At 48.0% G+C, this 21,104-nt stretch overlaps 1 protein-coding gene across 1 annotated transcript in view; it reads left to right on the top strand.

The window, feature by feature from the left end:
- The window catches only part of SMARCC1 (SWI/SNF related, matrix associated, actin dependent regulator of chromatin subfamily c member 1), a gene marked incomplete at both ends in the record, with an annotated part of 29,496 nt that extends 8,791 nt beyond the window's left edge, over positions 1–20,705 (top strand). The window contains 17 exon segments of the mRNA XM_040355332.1: positions 88–213; positions 415–530; positions 635–759; positions 2,751–2,810; positions 4,145–4,182; positions 4,325–4,446; positions 4,552–4,623; positions 7,015–7,128; positions 8,881–9,034; positions 9,134–9,247; positions 10,247–10,303; positions 10,384–10,642; positions 11,039–11,200; positions 14,878–14,913; positions 16,303–16,338; positions 20,200–20,288; positions 20,585–20,705. Of these exon segments, the coding sequence (XP_040211266.1) occupies positions 88–213; positions 415–530; positions 635–759; positions 2,751–2,810; positions 4,145–4,182; positions 4,325–4,446; positions 4,552–4,623; positions 7,015–7,128; positions 8,881–9,034; positions 9,134–9,247; positions 10,247–10,303; positions 10,384–10,642; positions 11,039–11,200; positions 14,878–14,913; positions 16,303–16,338; positions 20,200–20,288; positions 20,585–20,705 (1,801 nt within the window).
- Positions 20,706–21,104: the final 399 nt, after the last annotated feature.

The raw sequence follows: 21,104 nt of genomic DNA, 5'->3' as shown, positions 1-21,104 counted from the left end.
GCGTAAGTGCCTGGGATTGAAGTGGTTAAAGATCCTGGAACCCCCCCCCACCCCCTCTCACAATGTTATCGTTTCCCCCCCTCCTAGGTTCATGCGAAGTGGTTGCTGGACACGGATCTATTCAATGAGTGGATGAACGAGGAGGACTACGAGGTGGATGAAAAAGGGAAAGCCACCGATTTCCGGCAGAGGATTTCCCTCAAGAATGATGAGGTGACCGCAACACCCGAAACTGGAGGATGAGACACATCTCATTGATCGGATCACTGCTGCGACTTCTGCTTGTCGCACAGCAAATATCTGATGATGAGGATGGTTTTCTCCCTCCGGGCTTCAGCCTTGTTGGTTTGGGGGTCTTATGAGGGGTAGTCCCGCTCTCCTCCTTATTCTGCCTCCTTTTTTTTTTTTCTTTAGTCCATACGCAGTCCCGAGCGGAAAGATCGGAAGTCTGTTGGCGCACCCAAGAAAAGAAAGCGTTCCCCGTCCCCCCAGACCCCGTCTGAGTCCCGGAAGAAGCCCGGCAGGAAAAGGTAATGGCGCGGTGTTGGGTTAAGCTTGTGGTATGGCGATGGTGTGTCCTGGTTGTTGCCTCCCCATGACGATCCCGGTTGTATCGGTTGTCGCCCTTTTTTAGTCAGAGCGGCCTTTATACCAAGAAGAGATGGCAGAAAGAAGAGGACGAGCAGGACGATCTCACCAAAGACATGGAGGACCCCACACCTGTCCCCAATATGGAGGAGGTCATGCTTCCGAAAAACGGTAAATAACTGCTTCCTGGTAACTCTTCACCAGATGCGTCACATTCACTACTTGATACTGGTGGTTACATTGTTGCATAGATGGTCAGTTGAAAAAAAGACACAAGTCCATCTAGTGCAACCATAAAAATACTACTTGCCCATCCTGCGACCACCGGCTGGAGGCATTCCAGACAGACCCAACGTCCGCGCAGTTACGGCATGGCTGTCGGCCCGGCACACTGTGACTCGGCCATAGAGACCGGTCATACGTGTGCCCTGGAGCGTATAGCTCACCGGCCACCCCTGGAGCAACGGGGCATGTCGTGGACCGCCCAGCGCGTAGCTAAAAGCCAGCACACGCTCGATGGCCGATCATGGAGAGACTACAAGAATCGAGGATCCAGCCTGTCACCCAGTCGGCAGTTGATTGAAGATCCCAGAATCTAAAAATGCAGGAAAACAAAATCAAATAAAAGCGAAAAAATCGCAAAAAATATCCAGAGCACATGGACCCAGAGGAGCCATGTCTTCTCCTTAAGCTAGGCAGAAAAAAAACTGGGGCTGCATGATGCAGAGAGAGGGATGTACCCGGGGGACCCGCCCCCTGGGAGGTGCTATACTGAGAAGTGTTTTAACACTTGAAGTGCTAGTCATCTCCTGAAAGGAAGGATAATAACCCGAAGGTCAATTGGTGCTTTGACCGTCCATGAACGGAAGAGAAATAAAAAAATACCAATATGGAGGTAGGATGGGCCGGGGGATTAAGGCCTATTCTGGCCAATTACAGGACAAGCCCTCTCCATCCGTGGAAGGCTCTGAATGCTACAGAGGGTGGAGCTCACCGGAGCTGGACGCCGTTCTGTGCAGCATTCTCCTCCTGAGCCCAGGCCACCATGATGACCTCCTGACTTTCGCAGCTTTTAACCATCTACCGCAAACCGCCGTAGCAGTACGTCGGTACTCTGACGTACAATACTGGGGTTACGTCAGTCGATAGCTGCTATAATCCCAGTATTTTCTGAAAGGGCGGGCGGTCCTCCAAAAAAAAAAAAGTGGTCTCTGTGGCGGATTTGCAACGAGGTCACTTTTATCGGTGGTACGTGTGGTGCCCCCACCCCCTTCCATCGCGTTTTGGGATGTAAACATCCCTTGTAATAGGAATATGGCATGACGGGTCCCCTTTTCAGTGAGATATGGGGGGGGGGGGGGAATAAGACCTCACATATCACCTCTAGGCTGAAAAGCCTATAAAAAAAAAAAGCCGCCGCGGCGCCGGTTTTTAAATGCATTTGCCGGGTGTGACGTCATAACATCGTGCCCGCCCTCCGATCATAGAGACTCCGGCGACCATCTGCTCCGCCGGAGATCTCTATGGTCAAAAACCAGGGCCGGCGGATCCATTCTCCGACTCGCCGATCCCTCAGGTGAAGTCGGTAGAAGCACCGGAGGACGGTAGGTGTAAACCACTTATGGCAATATTCGGAGGGGGGGAAAAAAGCCTCCTATAGTATAAATGTTTTTATGAAATATAACATTGGTAAAAACTGCACTTCAGTTAAAAAAAAAAAAATTGTGCAGCTTCCAATGTGAGGTCACCAGGAAACACCGCTGGCCCTACAGCGTGCTTTCCAGCCGACCAGAAATTACGTAACAGAAGTCCCACCCCAATGTTTCGTCAACGTCGTCCTGCCTTTTTGCAACGTCAAAGGGGCTGCAAGTTGCGCGCTTGCCCATAACTTGGAATTTAGTTTATAGCATAGTCACTTTTTATCCTTTTTCTTGGTCTTATTTGGGGATAAGACCATTGAAGACTTGATTGTGAATCCTGTGGTGTGAATGCTGGTGGTCAGCTTTTAATATACAGATATGTAATGCAGTAGGATGGGATCTCCTCTATTGACCAGTCCTCCTATATTGAGCTATATATGATGCTGGACAATGGGCAGTTTTTTTTATGGTATCACAAGCCAATGGGGGAGGAATCCTGACTGTTTTCTCCTCTCTATGCAGTGAACCCGAAGAAGGACAGCGAACACACACCGGTGAAGGGGGGAGTGGTGGCTGATCTAGGTAAGTCATCCTTCACACCGTCATTGAACTGTATTTGCCTTTGATTCCGTTTCTGATTGTAGGGATGTCGTGTGGTGTTTGTTTTTATTTTAATAAAAATATATATATACCGTATTTATTGGCGTATAACGCGCACCCCAATTTTAAGAGGGAGTTTTCTGGGAAAAAGCTATATTTTTTTTTAAATTAAGCTTTGAAGCAATCTAAGGGTCTCGGGGAAGGAGGGGAACGAGCGCCTGCCGGAATCACGCTGTCATCGCCTGTCACGCATACCTCAGAGGGGGAAGGAGGGGGATGAGCGCCCGCCGTAAAAATCACCGAGCCGTCATCTCACTCGGCTGTCACGTCACACATGCACAGTCCCGCCTCCGCCATCGGCATTGGACCATCTCTTGCGGAGGCGGGACTGTGCGTGTGTGACGCGAGAGGAGATGACTGCTCAGTGATTTCCGGCGGGCGCTCGTCCCCCTCCGAGGTATGCTATCGGCGTATAACGCGCACCCACGATTTTCAGGAGAAAAAGTGCGCGTTATACGCCGATACGGTATATAAAAAAAAAATGCGTGTCCTCATGTGTGTGGTAGGGTTGTCTCGTCCCCCATACAGCCGATCACCGTTTTTCTTTTTTTTTTTTTGTACCAGGCTACTGTGAGCTGCCCTGGTATGTGATTGCTGTGGCCAATCACCGCAATAGTGGTAAACAATGTGAGCTCTGTGATTGGTCACAGTGATCACCTAGTACCAAGGCCAAACATGACTGGTCACAGTGATCATAGTACCAAGGCCAGTCATGTTTGGCCTTGGTACTATGACTGCTATGGCCAAACATGATTGGTCACCGCAATCATAGTACCAAGGCCAAACTTTAAAAAAAACAAACGAATTTGGGTACAGTGTTGCATGCCTGAACTTTTTTTATAAAATGTTTTGGATTGTGTTCTGTATTCTAAATCTTGTTCGTGAATGAACTGATGTATATTGAAGGAGGCACCAATCATATAACCAACAAGAAAAATATGTAGTGGCCGTATTTAAGTGCGGAAGACGCAGTGGTGTTTACTTTGTATTGCGTAGACACACACGTGTGTGTGTGTATGTGTGTGTGTGTGTATGTGTGTGTGTATATGTGTGTGTGTGTATATATGTGTGTGTGTGTATATGTGTGTGTGTATGTGTGTGTGTGTGTGTGTATGTGTGTGTGTGTATATATATATATATATATATATATATATATATATATATATATATATATATATATATATATATATATATTATTCCCTTCTGTAGCTTTCTCTGGTTCCAGCTCAGTAATTTTGGTATTTTGTGTTTTGCAGATGAGCAGGAGGAGGAAGCGGTGGCTGCCAGTGGGAAGGTAAGTGTCCTCGGTGGTTCTGCAGCCTCCTCACCCCCGTGATTGGACCAATCTTGCGTTTTGCACTACTTTTGATTATGGCGGGATGGCTCCGTTGACGAGTATTCTTTTTTATTTTTTTTATTTTTTCTGCCTTTCATAGGAGGATGAAGACCCAAGTCGAGGAGATCAGAGCAGGATGATCGATAACGGAGAAGATAATGTGACGGAACAGACCAACCACATCATCATTCCCAGCTACGCGGCCTGGTTTGATTATAACAGGTATTGCCTTTTTTTTTTTCTATATGGACACCCGAAAAATATATATAGTTCATTTGTGAGTTTTGGAAACTGGAGATTCATGTCTGTGTGTTTCCTTCCCTCCAGCATTCACGTCATCGAACGCCGCGCTCTTCCTGAATTCTTCAACGGCAAGAACAAGTCAAAGACCCCGGAGGTGTAAGTGTTAATGGGGTCACATGGCCCGTGTCCTGGATTTGGTGACGGGGACATAGCACGCCTCCCAGTGTGTCATGCGACCCGGGTCTATGAACAAGGTCCTGGGTTCAGTGGCAGTCAGCAGCTTTCTTTCCAATGTATCACATGACCCGGCTCTATGAACAAGGAGGTCCTAGGTTCAGTGGCAGTCAGCAGCTCACTTGCTAATGTCATGTGACCCGGATCTATGAACAGATCCTGGATTCGCTGGCAGTCGGCTTGCTTTCTAATGTCATGTGACCCAGGTCCTGGATTCGGTGGCAGTCGGCAGCTCACTTTCTAATGTCCTCTGACTCGGGTCTATGAACATGTTCTGGATTTGGCAGCAGTCGGCAGCTTGCCTTCCAGTGTGTCACATGACCCGGGTCTATGAACAAGGTCCTGGGTTCATTTGCAGTCAACGGCTCGCTTGCTAATGTCATGTGACCCGGGTCTATGAACAGATCCTGGATTCAGTGGCAGTCTGCTCGCTTTCTAATGTCATGTACCCTGGGGTCTATGGACGAGGTCCTGGGTTCAGTGGTAGTAGGCTCGCTTTCTAATGTCATGTGACCCAGGTCTATGAACAGATCCTGGGTTCAATGGCAGTCGGCTCGCTTTCTAATGTCATGTGACCCAGGTCCTGGGTTCAGTGGCAGTCGGCAGCTCACTTTCTAATGTCCTCTGACTCGGGTCTATGAACATGTTCTGAATTTAGCAACAGTCGGCAGCTTGCCTTCCAGTGTGTCACATGACCCGGGTCTATGAACAAGGGTCCTGGGTTCAGTGGCAGTCAACGGCTCGCTTGCTAATGTCATGTGACCCGGGTCTTGACTGTTTCTGGATTCAACAGTTCACGGCTTGCTGTCTAATGTCACATGACCCCGGGTCTAGGAACAGATCCTGGATTCAGCGGCAGTCGGCAGCTCGCTTCCCAATGTGTCACATGACTTGTGACAAAAAATAGGTTCTGGATTCAGCAACTGTCCAAATTTCACTTGCCAGTGTGTCACATGACCTTTATCTAAGAACGGGTCCTGAATTCGGCAGCAGCCTGTAGTTTGCTTCCCAAGAAGCGATAAAGCCCCCCCCCCCCCCTCCCATTCTGGGCTTTCATGAATAAATGTGAGTACTTGCCAGATTAGAGAGCAGAAAATTTCATAATTTGACTTCACTTGACACATGCTTGTTAAAGTTCAGTTTCTCAAAGCATTAAAGCCAAAGGAGCAACAGGGGTTGTCCCGGCCTCAAGCAATTGGCCCTGACCTCAGCAGTGATCAGTGGTAATACTAAACACTGTCACTGTACTAATGACACTAGATGTTAACCTCTTCCCAGCCAGAGTGATCAAAGGGTTAAATGTGCTTAACCCCGTGTAATATGTGCTGCTTTTTAATAAGATGCGACTGCCTTGCTTTGCAGGGATAAAAAAAAAAAAAAAAATATGCTGCTCCGTGTCCAGAGGGACCTTTAGGCAGCTAAAGGACCCGGCCAGGTTTTGCGATTCGGCACTGCATTGCTTTAACAGACAATTGCGCGGTCGTGCGACGTGGCTTCCAAACAAAATTGGCGTCCTTTTTTCCCCACACATAGAGCTTTCTTTTTTTTTTTTTTTTTTTCATGACTGCGACATTATGGCGGACACTTCGGACAATTTTGACACATTTTTGGGACCATTGTCATTTTCAAAGCAAAAAATGCATTTAAAATGCACTGATTACTGTGAAAATGACAATTGCAGTTTGGAAGTTAACCACAAGGGGGTGCTGATGGGGTTAAGTGTGACCTCATGTGTGTTTAAAACTGCAGGGGGGTGTGGCTGTAGGTGTGATGTCATCGATCGTGTATCCCTATAACAGGGATCACACGATCGATGACGCCGCCACAGTGAAGAACGGGGAAGGTGTGTTTACACACGGCTCTCCCCGTTCTTCAGCTCCGGGGACCGATCGCGGGCCTCCAGCGGCGATCGGGTCCTGCGGTCCCGGAGCTTCGGACCGGGGGGCGCGCACCCACGGCTGGGTACTAGCACAGGACGTACCTATACGTGCATGTGCCATTCTGCCGACGTAAATATGCAGGAGGCGGTCCTTAAGTGGTTAATAAACGGAGCTCTGTGCTGTCATTCGCTAAGCTGATCAGCAGGTCCCGGCATAAATTGCTGGGACCTGCTGAGCTGTGCTGTACCGAATGATGGGGCAGCGGGCCCCCCCTTACCTGGAAATACTGGATTGTGTGTACCTATACATGATCCAGCGCTGAGCGGACCGCCCTGCCACAGTATATCTACACGGGACGGTCCACACATGGGTTAAAAGACGTCTTGTTCAGCTTTGTGTGTCTTTTTTGCTCATCTGGCTGTCATGTTTCCAGATACCTGGCCTACCGAAACTTCATCATCGATACCTACCGGCTGAACCCCCAAGAGTATCTGACCAGCACCGCCTGCCGCAGGAACCTGACGGGAGATGTGTGCGCCATCATGAGGTTTGTCTTTACTCTCCTTTTTTCTTTATTTTTTTTTATTTTTATTTTTTTTTCTTGCTTTCTTCCTTTTTTTTTTCCTTTTTTTCTTCTTTCCTCCTTTTTTTCCTTTTTTCTTCTCTTTCCTTTTTCTTCTTCTCTTTCCTTTTTCTTCTTCTCTTTCCTCCTCTTTCCTTTTTCTTCTTCTCTTTCCTCCTCTTTCCTTTTTCTTCTTCTCTTTCCTTTTTCTTCTTCTCTTTCCTCCTCTTTCCTTTTTTTTCTTCTCTTTCCTTTTTCTTCTTCTCTTTCCTCCTCTTTCCTTTTTTTTCTTTCCTTTTTCTTCTTCTCTTTCCTTTTTCTTCTTCTCTTTCCTTTTTCTTCTTCTCTTTCCTTTTTCTTCTTCTCTTTCCTTTTTCTTCTTCTCTTTCCTTTTTCTTCTTCTCTTTCCTTTTTCTTCTTCTCTTTTCTCCTCTTTCCTTTTTCTTCTTCTCTTTCCTTTTTCTTCTTCTCTTTCCTCCTCTTTCCTTTTTCTTCTTCTCTTTCCTTTTTCTTCTTCTCTTTCCTTTTTCTTCTTCTCTTTCCTTTTTCTTCTTCTCTTTTCTCCTCTTTCCTTTTTCTTCTTCTCTTTCCTCCTCTTTCCTTTTTCTTCTTCTCTTTCCTTTTTCTTCTTCTCTTTCCTTTTTCTTCTTCTCTTTCCTCCTCTTTCCTTTTTCTTCTTCTCTTTCCTTTTTCTTCTTCTCTTTCCTCCTCTTTCCTTTTTCTTCTTCTCTTTCCTCCTCTTTCCTTTTTTTTCTTCTCTTTCCTTTTTCTTCTTCTCTTTCCTCCTCTTTCCTTTTTTTTTTTTTTTTTTTTTTTTTTTTTTTTTTTCCTTCTCTTTGCTCCTCTGTTTTCATTTCCATCTGTGCCCCCTGTTGGGGAGATTCACTCTTATTTGTCCAGTTTACCATCATTGAAAGTGAATCTTGGGTGGTCTGCCAATAGAGGGGATATCTTTCAATGGGGCGGGGAGTGAGTAGAACTTTTTCAGTAGTGATGGTTGGGCATCAATGCGCAAGTCCGAGACCAGAAGGTGGGGCATTCGCTTGAAGTCTGCAAAGCTTCATCTTCTGGATGGTATAGAAAGAGGAAGCACTTACATTGCCACATCTATACATTTTGAGAGTAAACAAAAAAATGGCACTCAGTTACCAGAGGTCGGACTTTAAAGGCATAAGCAAACAAATATCAATTTTATTAGAAAATTACATTATATACGAAAGTGTTCAAATCATATGAAATGATAGATTGTACAGTGAGCCCTTGTGCATTGACGTATTTCACCATTGGGCTTCTTCAGGACGTGATCAAGGTTCACAGGTGTGATAAAGAACGAGTGTCGCTGTCTTATAGTGGACTATGTTCCAGAGCATGCAGCTCTGTAGACTTCCAAGCCACTGCCCCACCTTCTTGTCTCGGACTTGCGCATTAATGCCCACCCATCATTACTGAGGATGTAGTCCATTATAAGATGGTGAGACTCGTTCTCTTTATTTGTCACACCTGTGAACCTTGATCATGTCCTGAAGAAGCCTAATGGTGAAACGTGTCGCTGCACAGAGGGGTAAGGATTGGGAGAATGTGTAATATAGACATTTGTCTTGGAATCACTTTTTTATTGAATTCCTATTTTAGTTGGGAGTTTAGTGGGAGGGATCTGTGTGATGTCATAGCTGTGGGTTTCTCATTGAAGGCAGTAGATGGTCTCTTTTGGTGACATGCGTCTTCTCCCGATTGCAGAGTTCATGCATTCCTGGAGCAGTGGGGTCTGGTGAACTATCAGGTGGATGCAGATTCCCGGCCGATGGCCATGGGACCCCCTCCGACGCCTCACTTTAATGTGCTGGCGGACACACCATCTGGACTGGTGCCGTTGCACATGAGGACTCCTCAGGTAAGGTCCCCCGGCTGACGTCACTTCCTGGTCTCTGAAATGTACACAGAACGTTCCGCTCACGTCGTGGTTGGTTTTTCTTTTTTTTTTTTTCTTTAGATTCCCTCCTCTCAGCAGATGTTGACTTTCCCAGAGAAAAGTAAAGACAAACCAGCAGATCTGCAGAGCTTTGGGCTGAGGACCGATATCTTCTCCAAGAAGACTTTGGCCAAGGTGAGCCCAGCAAGGTCTAAGACACTGGAAACAAAATGGGGGACATGCCGAACGTTTCTGAAGCCTTGGCAAAAAAATAGGCTTTTGATTAGTCTATTAAGACTTCTTGCAGCTTTTCCCAACCTGGGTTCCTTCAAAGGTTGAGGTTCCTGGAGCCATTTCTACCTCTCAGATTAACCATTGACACAGTTCTTTTTAGCTGTCTGTAAGGGCTGCGCCAATGCAAAGGGCTTTTGGTCTCCCATTGACCGCAAATGATAGGGGGCTGTTGGTCTTGTTGACTGCCAATGGAAGGGGCGCTTTTGGTGTCCCATAGGCGGCCAATGGAAGGGGCGGGGGCTTTTGGTGTCCCATAGGCGGCCAATGGAAGGGGTGGGGGCTTTTGGTGTCCCATAGGCGGCCAATGGAAGGGGCGGGGGCTTTTGGTGTCCCATAGGCGGCCAATGGAAGGGGCGGGCTTTTGGTGTCCCATAGGCGGCCAATGGAAGGGGGGCTTTTGGTGTCCCATAGGCAGCCAATGGAAGGAGGGCTTTTTGTGTCCCATAGGCGGCCAATGGAAGGGGGGCTTTTTGTGGTCCCATAGGCAGCCTGTGGAAGGGGGGGCTTTTGGTGTCCCATCAATGGAAGGGGGGGCTTTTGGTGTCCCATAGGCGGCCAATGGAAGGGGGGCTTTTGGTGTCCATAGGCGGCCAATGGAAGGGGGGCTTTTGGTGTCCATAGGCGGCCAATGGAAGGGGGGCTTTTGGTGTCCCATGGGCGGCCAATGGAAGGGGGGCTTTTGGTGTCCCTATGGAAGGCGGTCCATCTCCCAAATAACAACTAAGGGGACGGTAGAGAGGCGGTACTATTGTATCTCACCATGTTTGGCACGGCAGTCCCCATGTGTCAGTCTCAACAACCCCCGCCCCCCCCCCCCCCAGCTGACACATTTTTGCACCTTTTTATGTACTAAATGGGATTTGCTGATTGGCTCTCTAACACTGTTCTTCCACCTTTCAGAAGTCGGCCAGCGCTGGGCGGGAATGGACAGAACAGGAGACTCTGCTGCTTTTGGAGGTAAGACTCTGGCCAGGCACCGGATACCCCTGCTTTCGTGGTTCTGGGCCGTGTGTTTTAATTCTGTGGTCTCCCCCCAGGCTCTGGAGATGTATAAAGATGACTGGAACAAGGTGTCCGAACACGTGGGCAGCCGAACGCAAGACGAATGCATTCTGCACTTCCTTCGCCTGCCGATCGAGGACCCCTACCTGGAGAACTCCAATGCTTCCCTGGGACCTCTGGCCTATCAGCCGGTCCCATTCAGCCAGTCTGGCAACCCCGTCATGAGCACAGTTGCCTTCCTGGCCTCGGTGGTTGATCCTCGGGTGGCGGCAGCGGCTGCAAAAGCTGCCCTGGGTGAGTAGTGATGTCATTCCATTGTATGGATCTGATCCTGACGACCCCCCCCCCTCTGATCCTGTCCTTTAAATTTTGCGTGTGCCCGAGGGCCAAGTGGTTACGGGTGCAGGAAAGGGTAAAGCAGGTTCCCCCACCTCTCTGTGAACCATGCTGCTACCAGAAAAAGCACGTTGCCCGTTTCACACACATCCTCCTCCCCCCCCCCCCCCCCCCGTACTTTTGATTCGCTAAAATAAAATATATTTGGGTTCCTCCATCTTGGATTGAGCACCTGCCAGTGTTGCTGGTGGACGTTCTCGTACAGGAGTTGGTTGATCTGAAGGAGAAGGTTGTTTGTCGGTCTCGTTGGCGTACTTCGTTTCTCATGGTTTCCCTTATTTTTATACATTTCAGAGGAGTTTTCCCGCGTCCGGGAGGAGGTGCCCCTGGAACTGGTGGAGGCGCACATTAAGAAGGTACAAGAAGCTGCCAAGGCCCTGGGTAAGGTGGACCCGGCCTACGGCCTGGAGAGCAGCTGCATTGCGGGCACGGCGCCCGATGACCATGATAAGGCTGGTGAGTTGTGTGAATGGGGCTTACCCGCTTTACATCTTCATGTTGGAAGAATAGATTTGGCCCAAGTGAGGCGACCTTTTGTGTTGCTGGTATGTAGAAGACAACAAGGACTTTTTAGAAGAGTTCTCGCCATCCCTACACTGAGTTCCCATGTCTGCACACCCGCTGTGCCCATTATGACAGATCTACCATCATCCCTGCACCAAGTTCTCTGGTCTGTACACCCGCTGTGCCCATTATGAGGGTCTAGCATCGTCTCTTCATGGAGTACTTGGGTCTGTAGCTGAGTTGCCGCGTCTGCACACCTCATGTGCCCGTTGAGGGGGGCTTTTACCATCCATGCACAATGTTCCTGGGTCTGTACACCATCTGTGACCATCAAGGACTTCCCACCATCCCTGTGCTGAGTTCCCAGGTCTGTACGCCTGCTTTGCCCATTATGAGGGGTTCCCACCATCCCTGTGCTGAGTTCCTGGGTCTGTACACCCACTGTGCCCATTATGAGTTCCCATCATCCCTATACTCAGGTCTGTACCCATTATACGGGGGTTCCCACCATTCCTGGCTCTGCAGTAGGTGGTGGGTTGTGTATCATGATTGGGGCTGCCAGTTGTGTAGTAGGGTTTAAAGTGGAATACACACATATGTAAATGGTGATCACACCACCACACACGTGAGATATCGCCATGAACGTCGGAGCGAGGGCGATTATTTTAGCGCCAGCCTCCTGTGTAAACTGGTAACTTGTAAAAATGCCTTTAAAGCATTGCCTATGGAGATTTTTTAGGTAATTTAGCGATGTCCCACAGACTGACCGCCGCATGTACATTTACGTCGGCAGAATGGCACGTACAGGCACATTGGCGTACCTGTACGTCCCTGCCTTTCCGCGGGTCGGGGGTCCGATCGGGACCCCCCCCCGCTACATGCGGCGGTCGGATTCCCGCGTGGAGCGATCTGGGACGACGGCGCGGCTATTCGTTTATAGCCGCTCCGTCGCGATCGCTCCCCGTCGCTGAAGAACGAAGAGAGCTGTATGTAAACACACCTTCCCCGTGCTTCACTATGGCGGCGTATCGATCGAGTGATCCCTTTTTATAGGGAGACTCGATCGATGATGTCGGTCCTACAGCCACACCCCCCTACAGTTGTAAACACACACTAGGTGAACACTAACTTCTACAGCGCCCCCTGTGGTTAACTCCCAAACTGCAACTGTCATTTTCACAATAAACAATGCAATTTAAATGCATTTTTTGCTGTGAAAATGACAATGGTCCCAAAAATGTGTCAAAATTGTCCGAAGTGTCCGCCATAATGTCGCAGTCACGAAAAAAATCGCTGATCGCCGCCATTAGTAGTAAAAAAATGCAATAAAACTATCCCCTATATTGTAAACGCTATAAATTTTGCACAAACCAACCGATAAACGATTATTGCGATTTTTTTTTTTTTTTTTTTTTTTTTTTATTTTTTTTTTTTTTTTTACCAAAAATAGGTAGAGTACGTATCGGCCTAAACTGAGGGAAAAATATTTTTTATATATGTTTTTGGGGGATATTATAGCAAAAAGTAAAAAATATTGAATTTTTTTTTAAATTGTCGTGTCCCACGGCGCTTCGGACCGGGTCGCGGGGGCGCGCCCCACGGCTGGGCAATTGGAGGACGTACAGGTACGTGCTTGTGCCCAGCCGTGCCATTCTGCCGACATATATGTTCAGAAGGAGGTCCTTAAGTGGTTTAATATGAAATTAAAAAAATATTTTAGAACATTTTTCTTAATATAAATTTTTAGATAATAAGAAAATGTTCTAAATTTTTTTTCATATTACTATATAAATATTTTATATTATAAAAAATCTAAAATATATATTTAAGAAAAATTGCTGCATTTAAAAAGGTATTAAATAAAAAATTTGATCCTACAACAAAGTAAATGTTTAAGATTTCGTCATCTCAAGATATCGGCTCCTCTGCATTGGTCAGAAAACGCACCAACTTCACCCAGAAAATAGTTGCGCTTTTATAAATGTTTCGGGATTCTCATGTTTGTTTCTTTTGTTTGTATTGATACGACACAAAGTGGAGAAACAAAAAGCCAAATCTGACACTTTCCACACAACTCCAAAAATGGACGATATTATTGGCACCCTCCATTTAATATTTTGGCAGCGCATCGCTTGGACATAATGCCAGGAGTCAATGGCTTCCTGTAACCATCAATGAGCTGCTTGCATCTCTCCACTGGAATTTTGGACCGCACTTTCACCAACTGCTCCAGGCCTCCTCAGACTGGAAGGGTTCTTTGTCCCATCTCTCCACAGGACCTCTATGGGATTTAGATCTGGACTTGCTGCTAGCCAGTTCAGTTCTCTCCAGCGCTTTGTCTTCTGGGGGCTTTTTGACGTGTTCTTTTGGGTCATTGTCCTGCTGTAAGACCCTTTACCGCCGACGGAGACCCAACTTTCTGACACTGGGCCCTACATTACACACCCCAGAATTCTTTTGGTAGTTTTCAGATTTCATAATGCCATGCACACGGCAAAGGCGTCCAGTGCCTGAAGCAGCAAAGCAATCCCAAAACATCAGTCCACCGTGTGTGACTGTATTCTTTCCTTTAACGCCTTCCCGTCTGGCCCATAGTAGGATTGGAAAGCCATCGTCCCGCGGGCATTCTTCTAAGTCATATGACGGTCTTCAGAATGCACTGCTCATGTGTGCTCACCCATGCCTTTGCAAGGGCCGCCTTCTCATTGAGGGTGGGTGGGGGGGGGCTGGTCTTGCCAGGGCCGCCGCCTCATGGGGGTTGAGGAGACGGGGCTCATCTTGCCAGGGCCGCCTCATGGGGGGGACGGGCGGGGCTGGTCTTGCCAGGGCCGCCTCCTCATCGGGGGGGCGGGGCTGGTCTTGCCAGGACCGCCTCCTCATCGGGGGGGCGGGGCTGGTCTTGCCAGGGCCGCCTCCTCATCGGAGGGGAAGGGGCTGGTCTTGCCAGGGCCGCCTCCTCATCGGAGGGGAAGGGGCTGGTCTTGCCAGGGCCGCCTCCTCATCGGAGGGGAAGGGGCTGGTCTTGCCAGGGCCGCCTCCTCATCGGAGGGGAAGGGGCTGGTCTTGCCAGGGCCACCTCCTCATGGGGGGGACAGTACTGGTCTTGCCAGGGCTGCCTCCTCGACGGGGGACTAGTCTTGCCAGGGCTGCCTCCTCATCGGGGGGGGACTAGTCTTGCAAGGGGTGCCTCATCGGGAGGGACAGGGCTGGTCTTGAAGGGGCAGCCGCCTCCTCATGGGGGGGGGGGCTGGTCTTGCCAGGGCCGACTCCTCATGGGGTGGGCGGGGCTGGTCTTGCCAGGGCCGCCTCCTCATCGGGGGGCGGTGCTGGCCTTGCCAGGGCTGCTGCCTCCATTTTTATTTTTTGTTTAGCCAAAATTAAACCCCAGTGGTGATTAAATACCACCAAAAGGAAGCTCTGTCCGTCGCAAAGATAAATATTTTGGGTACAGAGTTGCATGACCGCACAATTGTCATTCAAAGAGTGATGTCATTGAAATGTTGGCCTGTACAGGAAAGGGGTAAATGTCCCCTGTATTAAAGGGGTTAAAGGCCTCATTTTCTTTTTCTGAAAACTGTAGAATGACGGCCTTTACCAAAAAGCTGTAATCTTGTTTCTTCTATCCACAGCGCATTCTCCCAAAAGGATTGTGGCTCCTCCCCCAGGTAAGTTGTGGCAAAACTACAATTTTTTATTTTTTTTTATATTTATGTTTTTAGAGGTGTGTCCTCCTGGGTCTCCTCCTACAGCGTCCCTCGTTATTCTAATTCTGGCCAGAATCGTGCATCTCGGGTGCATTTTTGATGCGGTGTTGCTGCGTTTTTCAATTTGGGGAGTTTACCAGCAATTTTATTTCACCTGTTCATTTGCTCGGTAACACAATTTGCTAATCAGCCAATCGCATGGCTTAACGTGTTGAAGTTCAAACCGAGGATCAGAATTGGGATTGAAATGACTTTGAACGCGGCATGGTGGTTGTTGGCAGACAGGCTGGTCTGAAGATTTCTTTGATTTTCACGCACAACCATCTGGTGCAAGCCTCGTCGGGTGGTGGGGGGGCCCGCCTCTGGTGCAAGCCTCGTCGGGTGGTCGGGGGGCCCCGCCTCTGGTGCAAGCCTGGTCGGGGGGGCCCCGCCTCTGGTGCAAGCCTGGTCGGGTGGTGGGGGGGCCCCGCCTCTGGTGCAAGCCTCGTCGGGTGGTGGGGGGGGCCCCGCCTCTGGTGCAAGCCTCTGGGATTTTCACGCACAACCATCTCCCGGGGGAAAGCGAAAATATCCAGTAAGCGGCAGTTGTGTGGAGGAAAATGCCTGGTTGAGGGCAGAGGAGAATGGGCAGACTGGTTCTACATGATGAACAGAATATGAAATCACTCGTTGCACCCAAGGTATGCAGAATACCATCTCTGAACGCACATCATCCTCCAACCTTGAAGCAGATGTGCTGCAGAAGACCACCCTGGATGCCCCTCCTATCAGCCAAGAACAGGAAACTGAGGCTACAATTGGCACAGGATCACCAAAATTGGACAATAGAAGACTGGAGAAACGTTTCCTGGTCCGTAGTCTGGATTTCAGCTGAGACATTCAGATGGTGGGTCGGAATTTGGCGTATGGGTCCATCCTGCCTTGTATCACCGGATCAGATTTTCTTGGCACACTTTGGGCCCCCCTTGAGTATTGTTGGTGACCATGTCCATCCCTTTGTGACTACAGTGTCCCCATCTTCTGATGGCTCCTCCCAGCAGGATAACGCACCATGTCACAAAGCTCCAATCATCTCACCACTATGAGGTCACTGTCCTCCAATGGCCTCCACACTCGCCACATCTCATCCTATAGAGACCCTCTGGGATGTGGTGGAACGGAAAACTGGCATCATGGGTGCGCTGTGCGGCGCGCTCCCAGCATAAAGGGAGGTGCACCAATATGTGGCCCCCACGGGAAAAAGCCCAGTTCGGTGTGAAGGGGTTTAAGGCCTCATATAATTATTTTTCTGAAAACTGTAGAATGACGGATTTTACCAAAAAGCTGTAATTTTGTTTCTTCTATCCACAGTACATTCTCCCAAAAGAATTGTGGCTCCTCCCCCAGGTAAGTTTTTTTTTTTTTTTTTTTTTTTTTTTTGTTTCAGCAGTGGGTTCCTCCTCCGGTCTCCTACCAGAGCATTTCTTTTCATTCCAATGGCGACATATAGTGCGAGAGAACGCAATTGTGCCCAGAGGTCGGCTTTAATTTGTTTGGAAGTCGATCGATAACTTTTATCCATCATTCGTTGAAATCTTTGATACATTTTTTTTTTTTTTCTCTTTGCTCCACCTCCGAGGAGATCGGCTCCAGTGCCCCGGGCTGTACCCTCCCTGACAATGGTGGGAGGGTACAGATGGACTTCTAACTTTCAGATTGTCCGTGGCTTTTTCTCCTTCTTTTTTTTTTTTTTTTTTTTTTGTTCTCAAATAGACGATTCTTTGCTGCCCCTTGTGGCACACAGACACACAACAGAAAGGTTGAGTCAATTCACCATTTTAACTGGTTGCCGGTGTGATTTCTCTAAAACTCGCCTGTATCAATTAACAGGCGCTGACAATAACCACTCGCTCGACCGCTATTGCTGAATAACGGCTACAGTGCGACGTCCAGTTCTGGGAGGGAGTTGTATGACGTCCTCTCCTGATCGCGCCTGCCGCGCTTTGTGAAGCTGCGATCACATCGGGGTGAAGGGCCAATCGCAGCGGACTTTTTTTTACCATGTGATTAGCTGTGTCCAATCGCAGCTCATCACAATGTAAACCCAAGCTGGTTATCGACCCTCAGTGCGAGGAGAGCTGAAACCCGTGTGAAATGGGACATCGGCACTGATTACCGATGAAGCCTCGTCGGGTGGTGGGGGGGGCCCCTCCTCTGGTGCAAGCCTCGTCGGGTGGTGGGGCCCAGCTCTGGTGCAAGCCTCGTCGGGTGGGCCCCCCCTCTCCTTTGGTGCAAGCCTCACCGGGTCAGGAGAAAAATACTTCATTTTTTTTTTGTGCAGAAAATAACCCAGTGGTGATTTAAATGGCACGAAAAAAATGATAAAAAATATGGGTAGTGTGTGTTGCATGAGTTGCAATTGTTGTTCAAAGTGTGACAGTGGTGAAAAATGTTCTGGGTAGGAAGGGGGGGGTTTCAAGTTCCCGGTATTGAAGGGGTTAATTACAAATTTCAGGAGCATCACTAAATTAAAATGTAATTGGGTCTTACAATTTTGAGACTGTGCCAAAATGTTGTCCAGTCCGTTCTTGAAGGTTTTTTTATTTATTTTTGCGTGGAATGTGTCGGATTTGGCTGCTTGTTTCTCCACTTGTTTGTATCGGTATGGAAGAAAAAAATAAACCAGAAAAAAAATGCCAAGACATTTGTAATGGCAGCAATTTTCTGGGCGTAGTAGACGCAGGGATGAGCGTACACACAGTAGATATACATACACACTAAAGAGATATAAAAAAAAAAAAATGCATACAGGGGAACCTCGGATTACGAGGATAATCCATTCCAGGGGAATGCTCGTAATCCAAAGCACTCGTATATCAAAGCGAGTTTCCCCATTGAAGTCAATGGAAAGGAAAATAATTTGTTCTGCGTTGACTTCAATGGAATGCAATACCGTATGCGGCCAGAGGCGGGTAGGGGGTGCCGGAGAGCCTTGGAAACGGCCGGAAAGGCCCGAGGACAGCTTGGCTGAACTCAGCAAACCTTGAAAAGACTAGTATTTCCGAACGGCGCCACTCATCTCCAGCGCCCCCCCCCCACCTCAGGCCAAATGTGGTACTGCACAACGCTTTGGCTTGAATCCTGCTTGTTTTGCGAGACAACGCTCAGAGTTTACGGTTTTTAAATTTTTATTTCATTGCTCGTATTGTGAAACGCTCATTAACCATGTTTACTCGCAGTCCGAGGTTCCACTGTACAGTAGAGCTGCACAATTAATTGTTAAATTAAGATCTCGCAACAACCCCCCCGACTATCTCTAATGCAGAGTTTGATTCTTTCATATAACAAATAGAGACTTCTCAGCTGTCAAAATAAAATATCCGGCAGTCTGCCAAGTTTTTAACAGGAAACATTGTAACTAAGACTTCCTCCTTAGATCAAAGGGATAAACTTCTGTGTGTAAAGAAAAAATCCCGGCAGTCTGCCAAGTTTTTTTAACATGTAACAGTGGGGTAGATTCACGTACCTTTTACGGCGGCGTATCTCCAGATACGCCACCGTAATTTGAAATCCGCGCCCGCGTATCGTTACCCCGATTCTCAAAGGCAGATACGCCAAAAAAATAGGCTTCCTCCGCCGACGTAACTTGAATGCGGCGGCTTAGAATTGTGTGCAATATTACGTTGGCCGCTAGGGGCGCTTCCGTTGTTTTCGCCGTCGAATATGCAAATTACCTAGATATGCCGATTCACAAACGTACATGCGTCCGGCGGTAGTTTTTTTTTTTTTTTACGTCGTTTTGTGTAAAGGCTTTTTCTGCGTAAGGTTGCTCCTTCTATTAGGAGGCGCAGCCAATGTTAAGTATGGACGTCGTTCCCGCTTCGAAATTTGAATTTACGCCGTTTGCGCAAGTCGTTCGCGAATAGGGCTGGACGGAATTTACGTTCACGTCGAAACCAATACGTTGTTGCGCCGTACTTGGAAGCAATGCACACTGGGATATGTACACGGACGGCGCATGTCAATCACGTCAAGTCGTCATACATTTACATAAAACACGCCCCCCTTCCACATTTGAATTACGCGCGCTTACGCCGGCCCCCATTTACGCTACGCCGCCGCAACTTAAGGAGCAAGTGCTTTGTGAATACTGCACTTGCAAGTTGCGGCGTAGTGTAAATGCGATACGCTGCGCCGCCGTAAGAAGAAGCGCACGTACCTGAATCTACCCCATTGTAACCAACTTACTTCTCAGATAAATGTTCTGTGTGTAAATGCAGGAAGTTTAACCACTTAAAGTCCAAAATTATATATATATATATATATATATATATATATATATATATATATTTTATATTTATATTATAGTAGAGACCCAAGGGAATAAAATGGCAATTGCTGCAATATTTTATGTTGCGCTGTATTTGCCCCGTGGTCTTTCCAATGCAATTTTTTTGGGGGGCGAAAAAAATACACTTCAATGAATAAAAAATTAACAGTAAAGTTAGCCCAACTTTTTTTTGTTTTTTAATGCGAAAGATAATACGCCGCGAGAATCGTGATCTATCTTCTAAGCAAAAAAAATTGTGATTCTCATTTTAGCGCAGGATCGTGCAGCTCTACTGTACAGTAAAACCTTGGTTTGAGAGTAACTTGGTTTGAGAGCGTTTTGCAAGACAAGCAAAATGTTTTAATACATTTTGCCTTGATATACAAGCGATGTCTTGATATAAGAGCAGCGTCATGTCACAACTGAGTATAAAAGAGAAGAAAGGCGCCTCCTCTAAGTGTAGCATTATGGTTACATGTAATGAAGGGACAACATTTATCAACTTATTGCTACACTTAGAGACGCCTCTCCTCTTTTATACTCTGAAGCTCCTGCAGGATTTTGCTTCTAATCCCCTTGCGGAGGCTTCCATTTGTGGGCGGAGATTTTATGGTCACCCAACCAATCACATCGCTTTAATCTCTTTATAAGGACTATAAACTGAAGGACTTATGAATAAATGGTTGTGGAACGAATCATTTGAGTTTCCATTATTTCTTATGGGGAAATTCGCTTTGATATACAAGTGTTTTGGATTACAAGCATGTTTCCGGAACGAATTATGCTCGCAATCCGAGGTTTTACTGTATTGAGTCTGTACAGCGCGGGGGGAGGGACGCCGTTCTATGCACAACGCCATCTTTCTGCTACTTGAGTTCTTTTCCTTGGAATGACGCACATGATTGTTCATGAATTTTAAATTTTGTCATCAATTGAAGTAAAATCCTCTCCCCAAGCTGAAAGCACAGAAGAGGAGAAGGTGGAGAAGATGGAGACTGAGACGCCAGAACCCCCTCAGCCAGAGAAGGTAAGTCGTTGGTCTCCTTATGTCCACATTTTGAGGGCTTCTCCCCATCAATTCGACTGACTGACCTGACCTGACTGACCTGACCTGACTGACCTGACCTGACTGACCTGACTGACCTGACCTGACTGACCTGACTGACCTGACTGACCTGACCTGACTGACCTGACTGACCTGACTTGACTGACCTGACTGACCTGACCTGACTGACCTGACCTGACCTGACCTGACCTGACCCACCTGACCTGACCCACCTGACCGTCCTGACCTGACCCGACTGACTTTGAATTATTATTCAGCAGCCGGAGGTGAAAACCGAGAAGGAGGGATCGGAGACGGAGGGCAGCGAGAAAGCGGACGTACCTCCGGAGAAGAAGCCGGAGGAGGAAGGGGCGGAGCCAGCCGCAGAGGAGAAAGCCGGTATAGTTATTTTTTGTAAACGTTCATTCAGTGGCGTGGTGACGTGGTTTACATGTTTGAGTTACCTGGGTCCTGGGCTTGACCCTCCTAGACCGTAGTTTGTATGTTCTGGGGTGGGCAGAGGCGGCTCTGGGCTTTGTGAGGCCTTAGGCAAAACTTGACATGGGCCCCCGCTCACGCCCATAATATGGGGGGGGAATTATTTTTAAGGACAAGAGCCTCTTCCCCCACAACCCTGCCCGGTGGTTGTGGGGGTCTGCGGCAGGGGATAACAAGGCGGCCCCCAGATCCTGCTCCTTAAGGGGAGGAACCACCCGGTGATGTCATCTGCTTAACCTGCCCCCTTGTGACGTCATTGACTGAGGGCATAGGGGAGTGTCGCTGGCGGCGCCGCTCTGA

This window comes from Rana temporaria, chromosome 5 (genome assembly GCF_905171775.1).
Source record: "Rana temporaria chromosome 5, aRanTem1.1, whole genome shotgun sequence".
In the NCBI taxonomy this organism is placed as follows: Eukaryota; Metazoa; Chordata; class Amphibia; order Anura; family Ranidae; genus Rana; species Rana temporaria.
The sequence above is the reverse complement of the archived record's forward strand: the minus strand, read 5'-3'. Positions and strand labels throughout refer to the sequence as shown.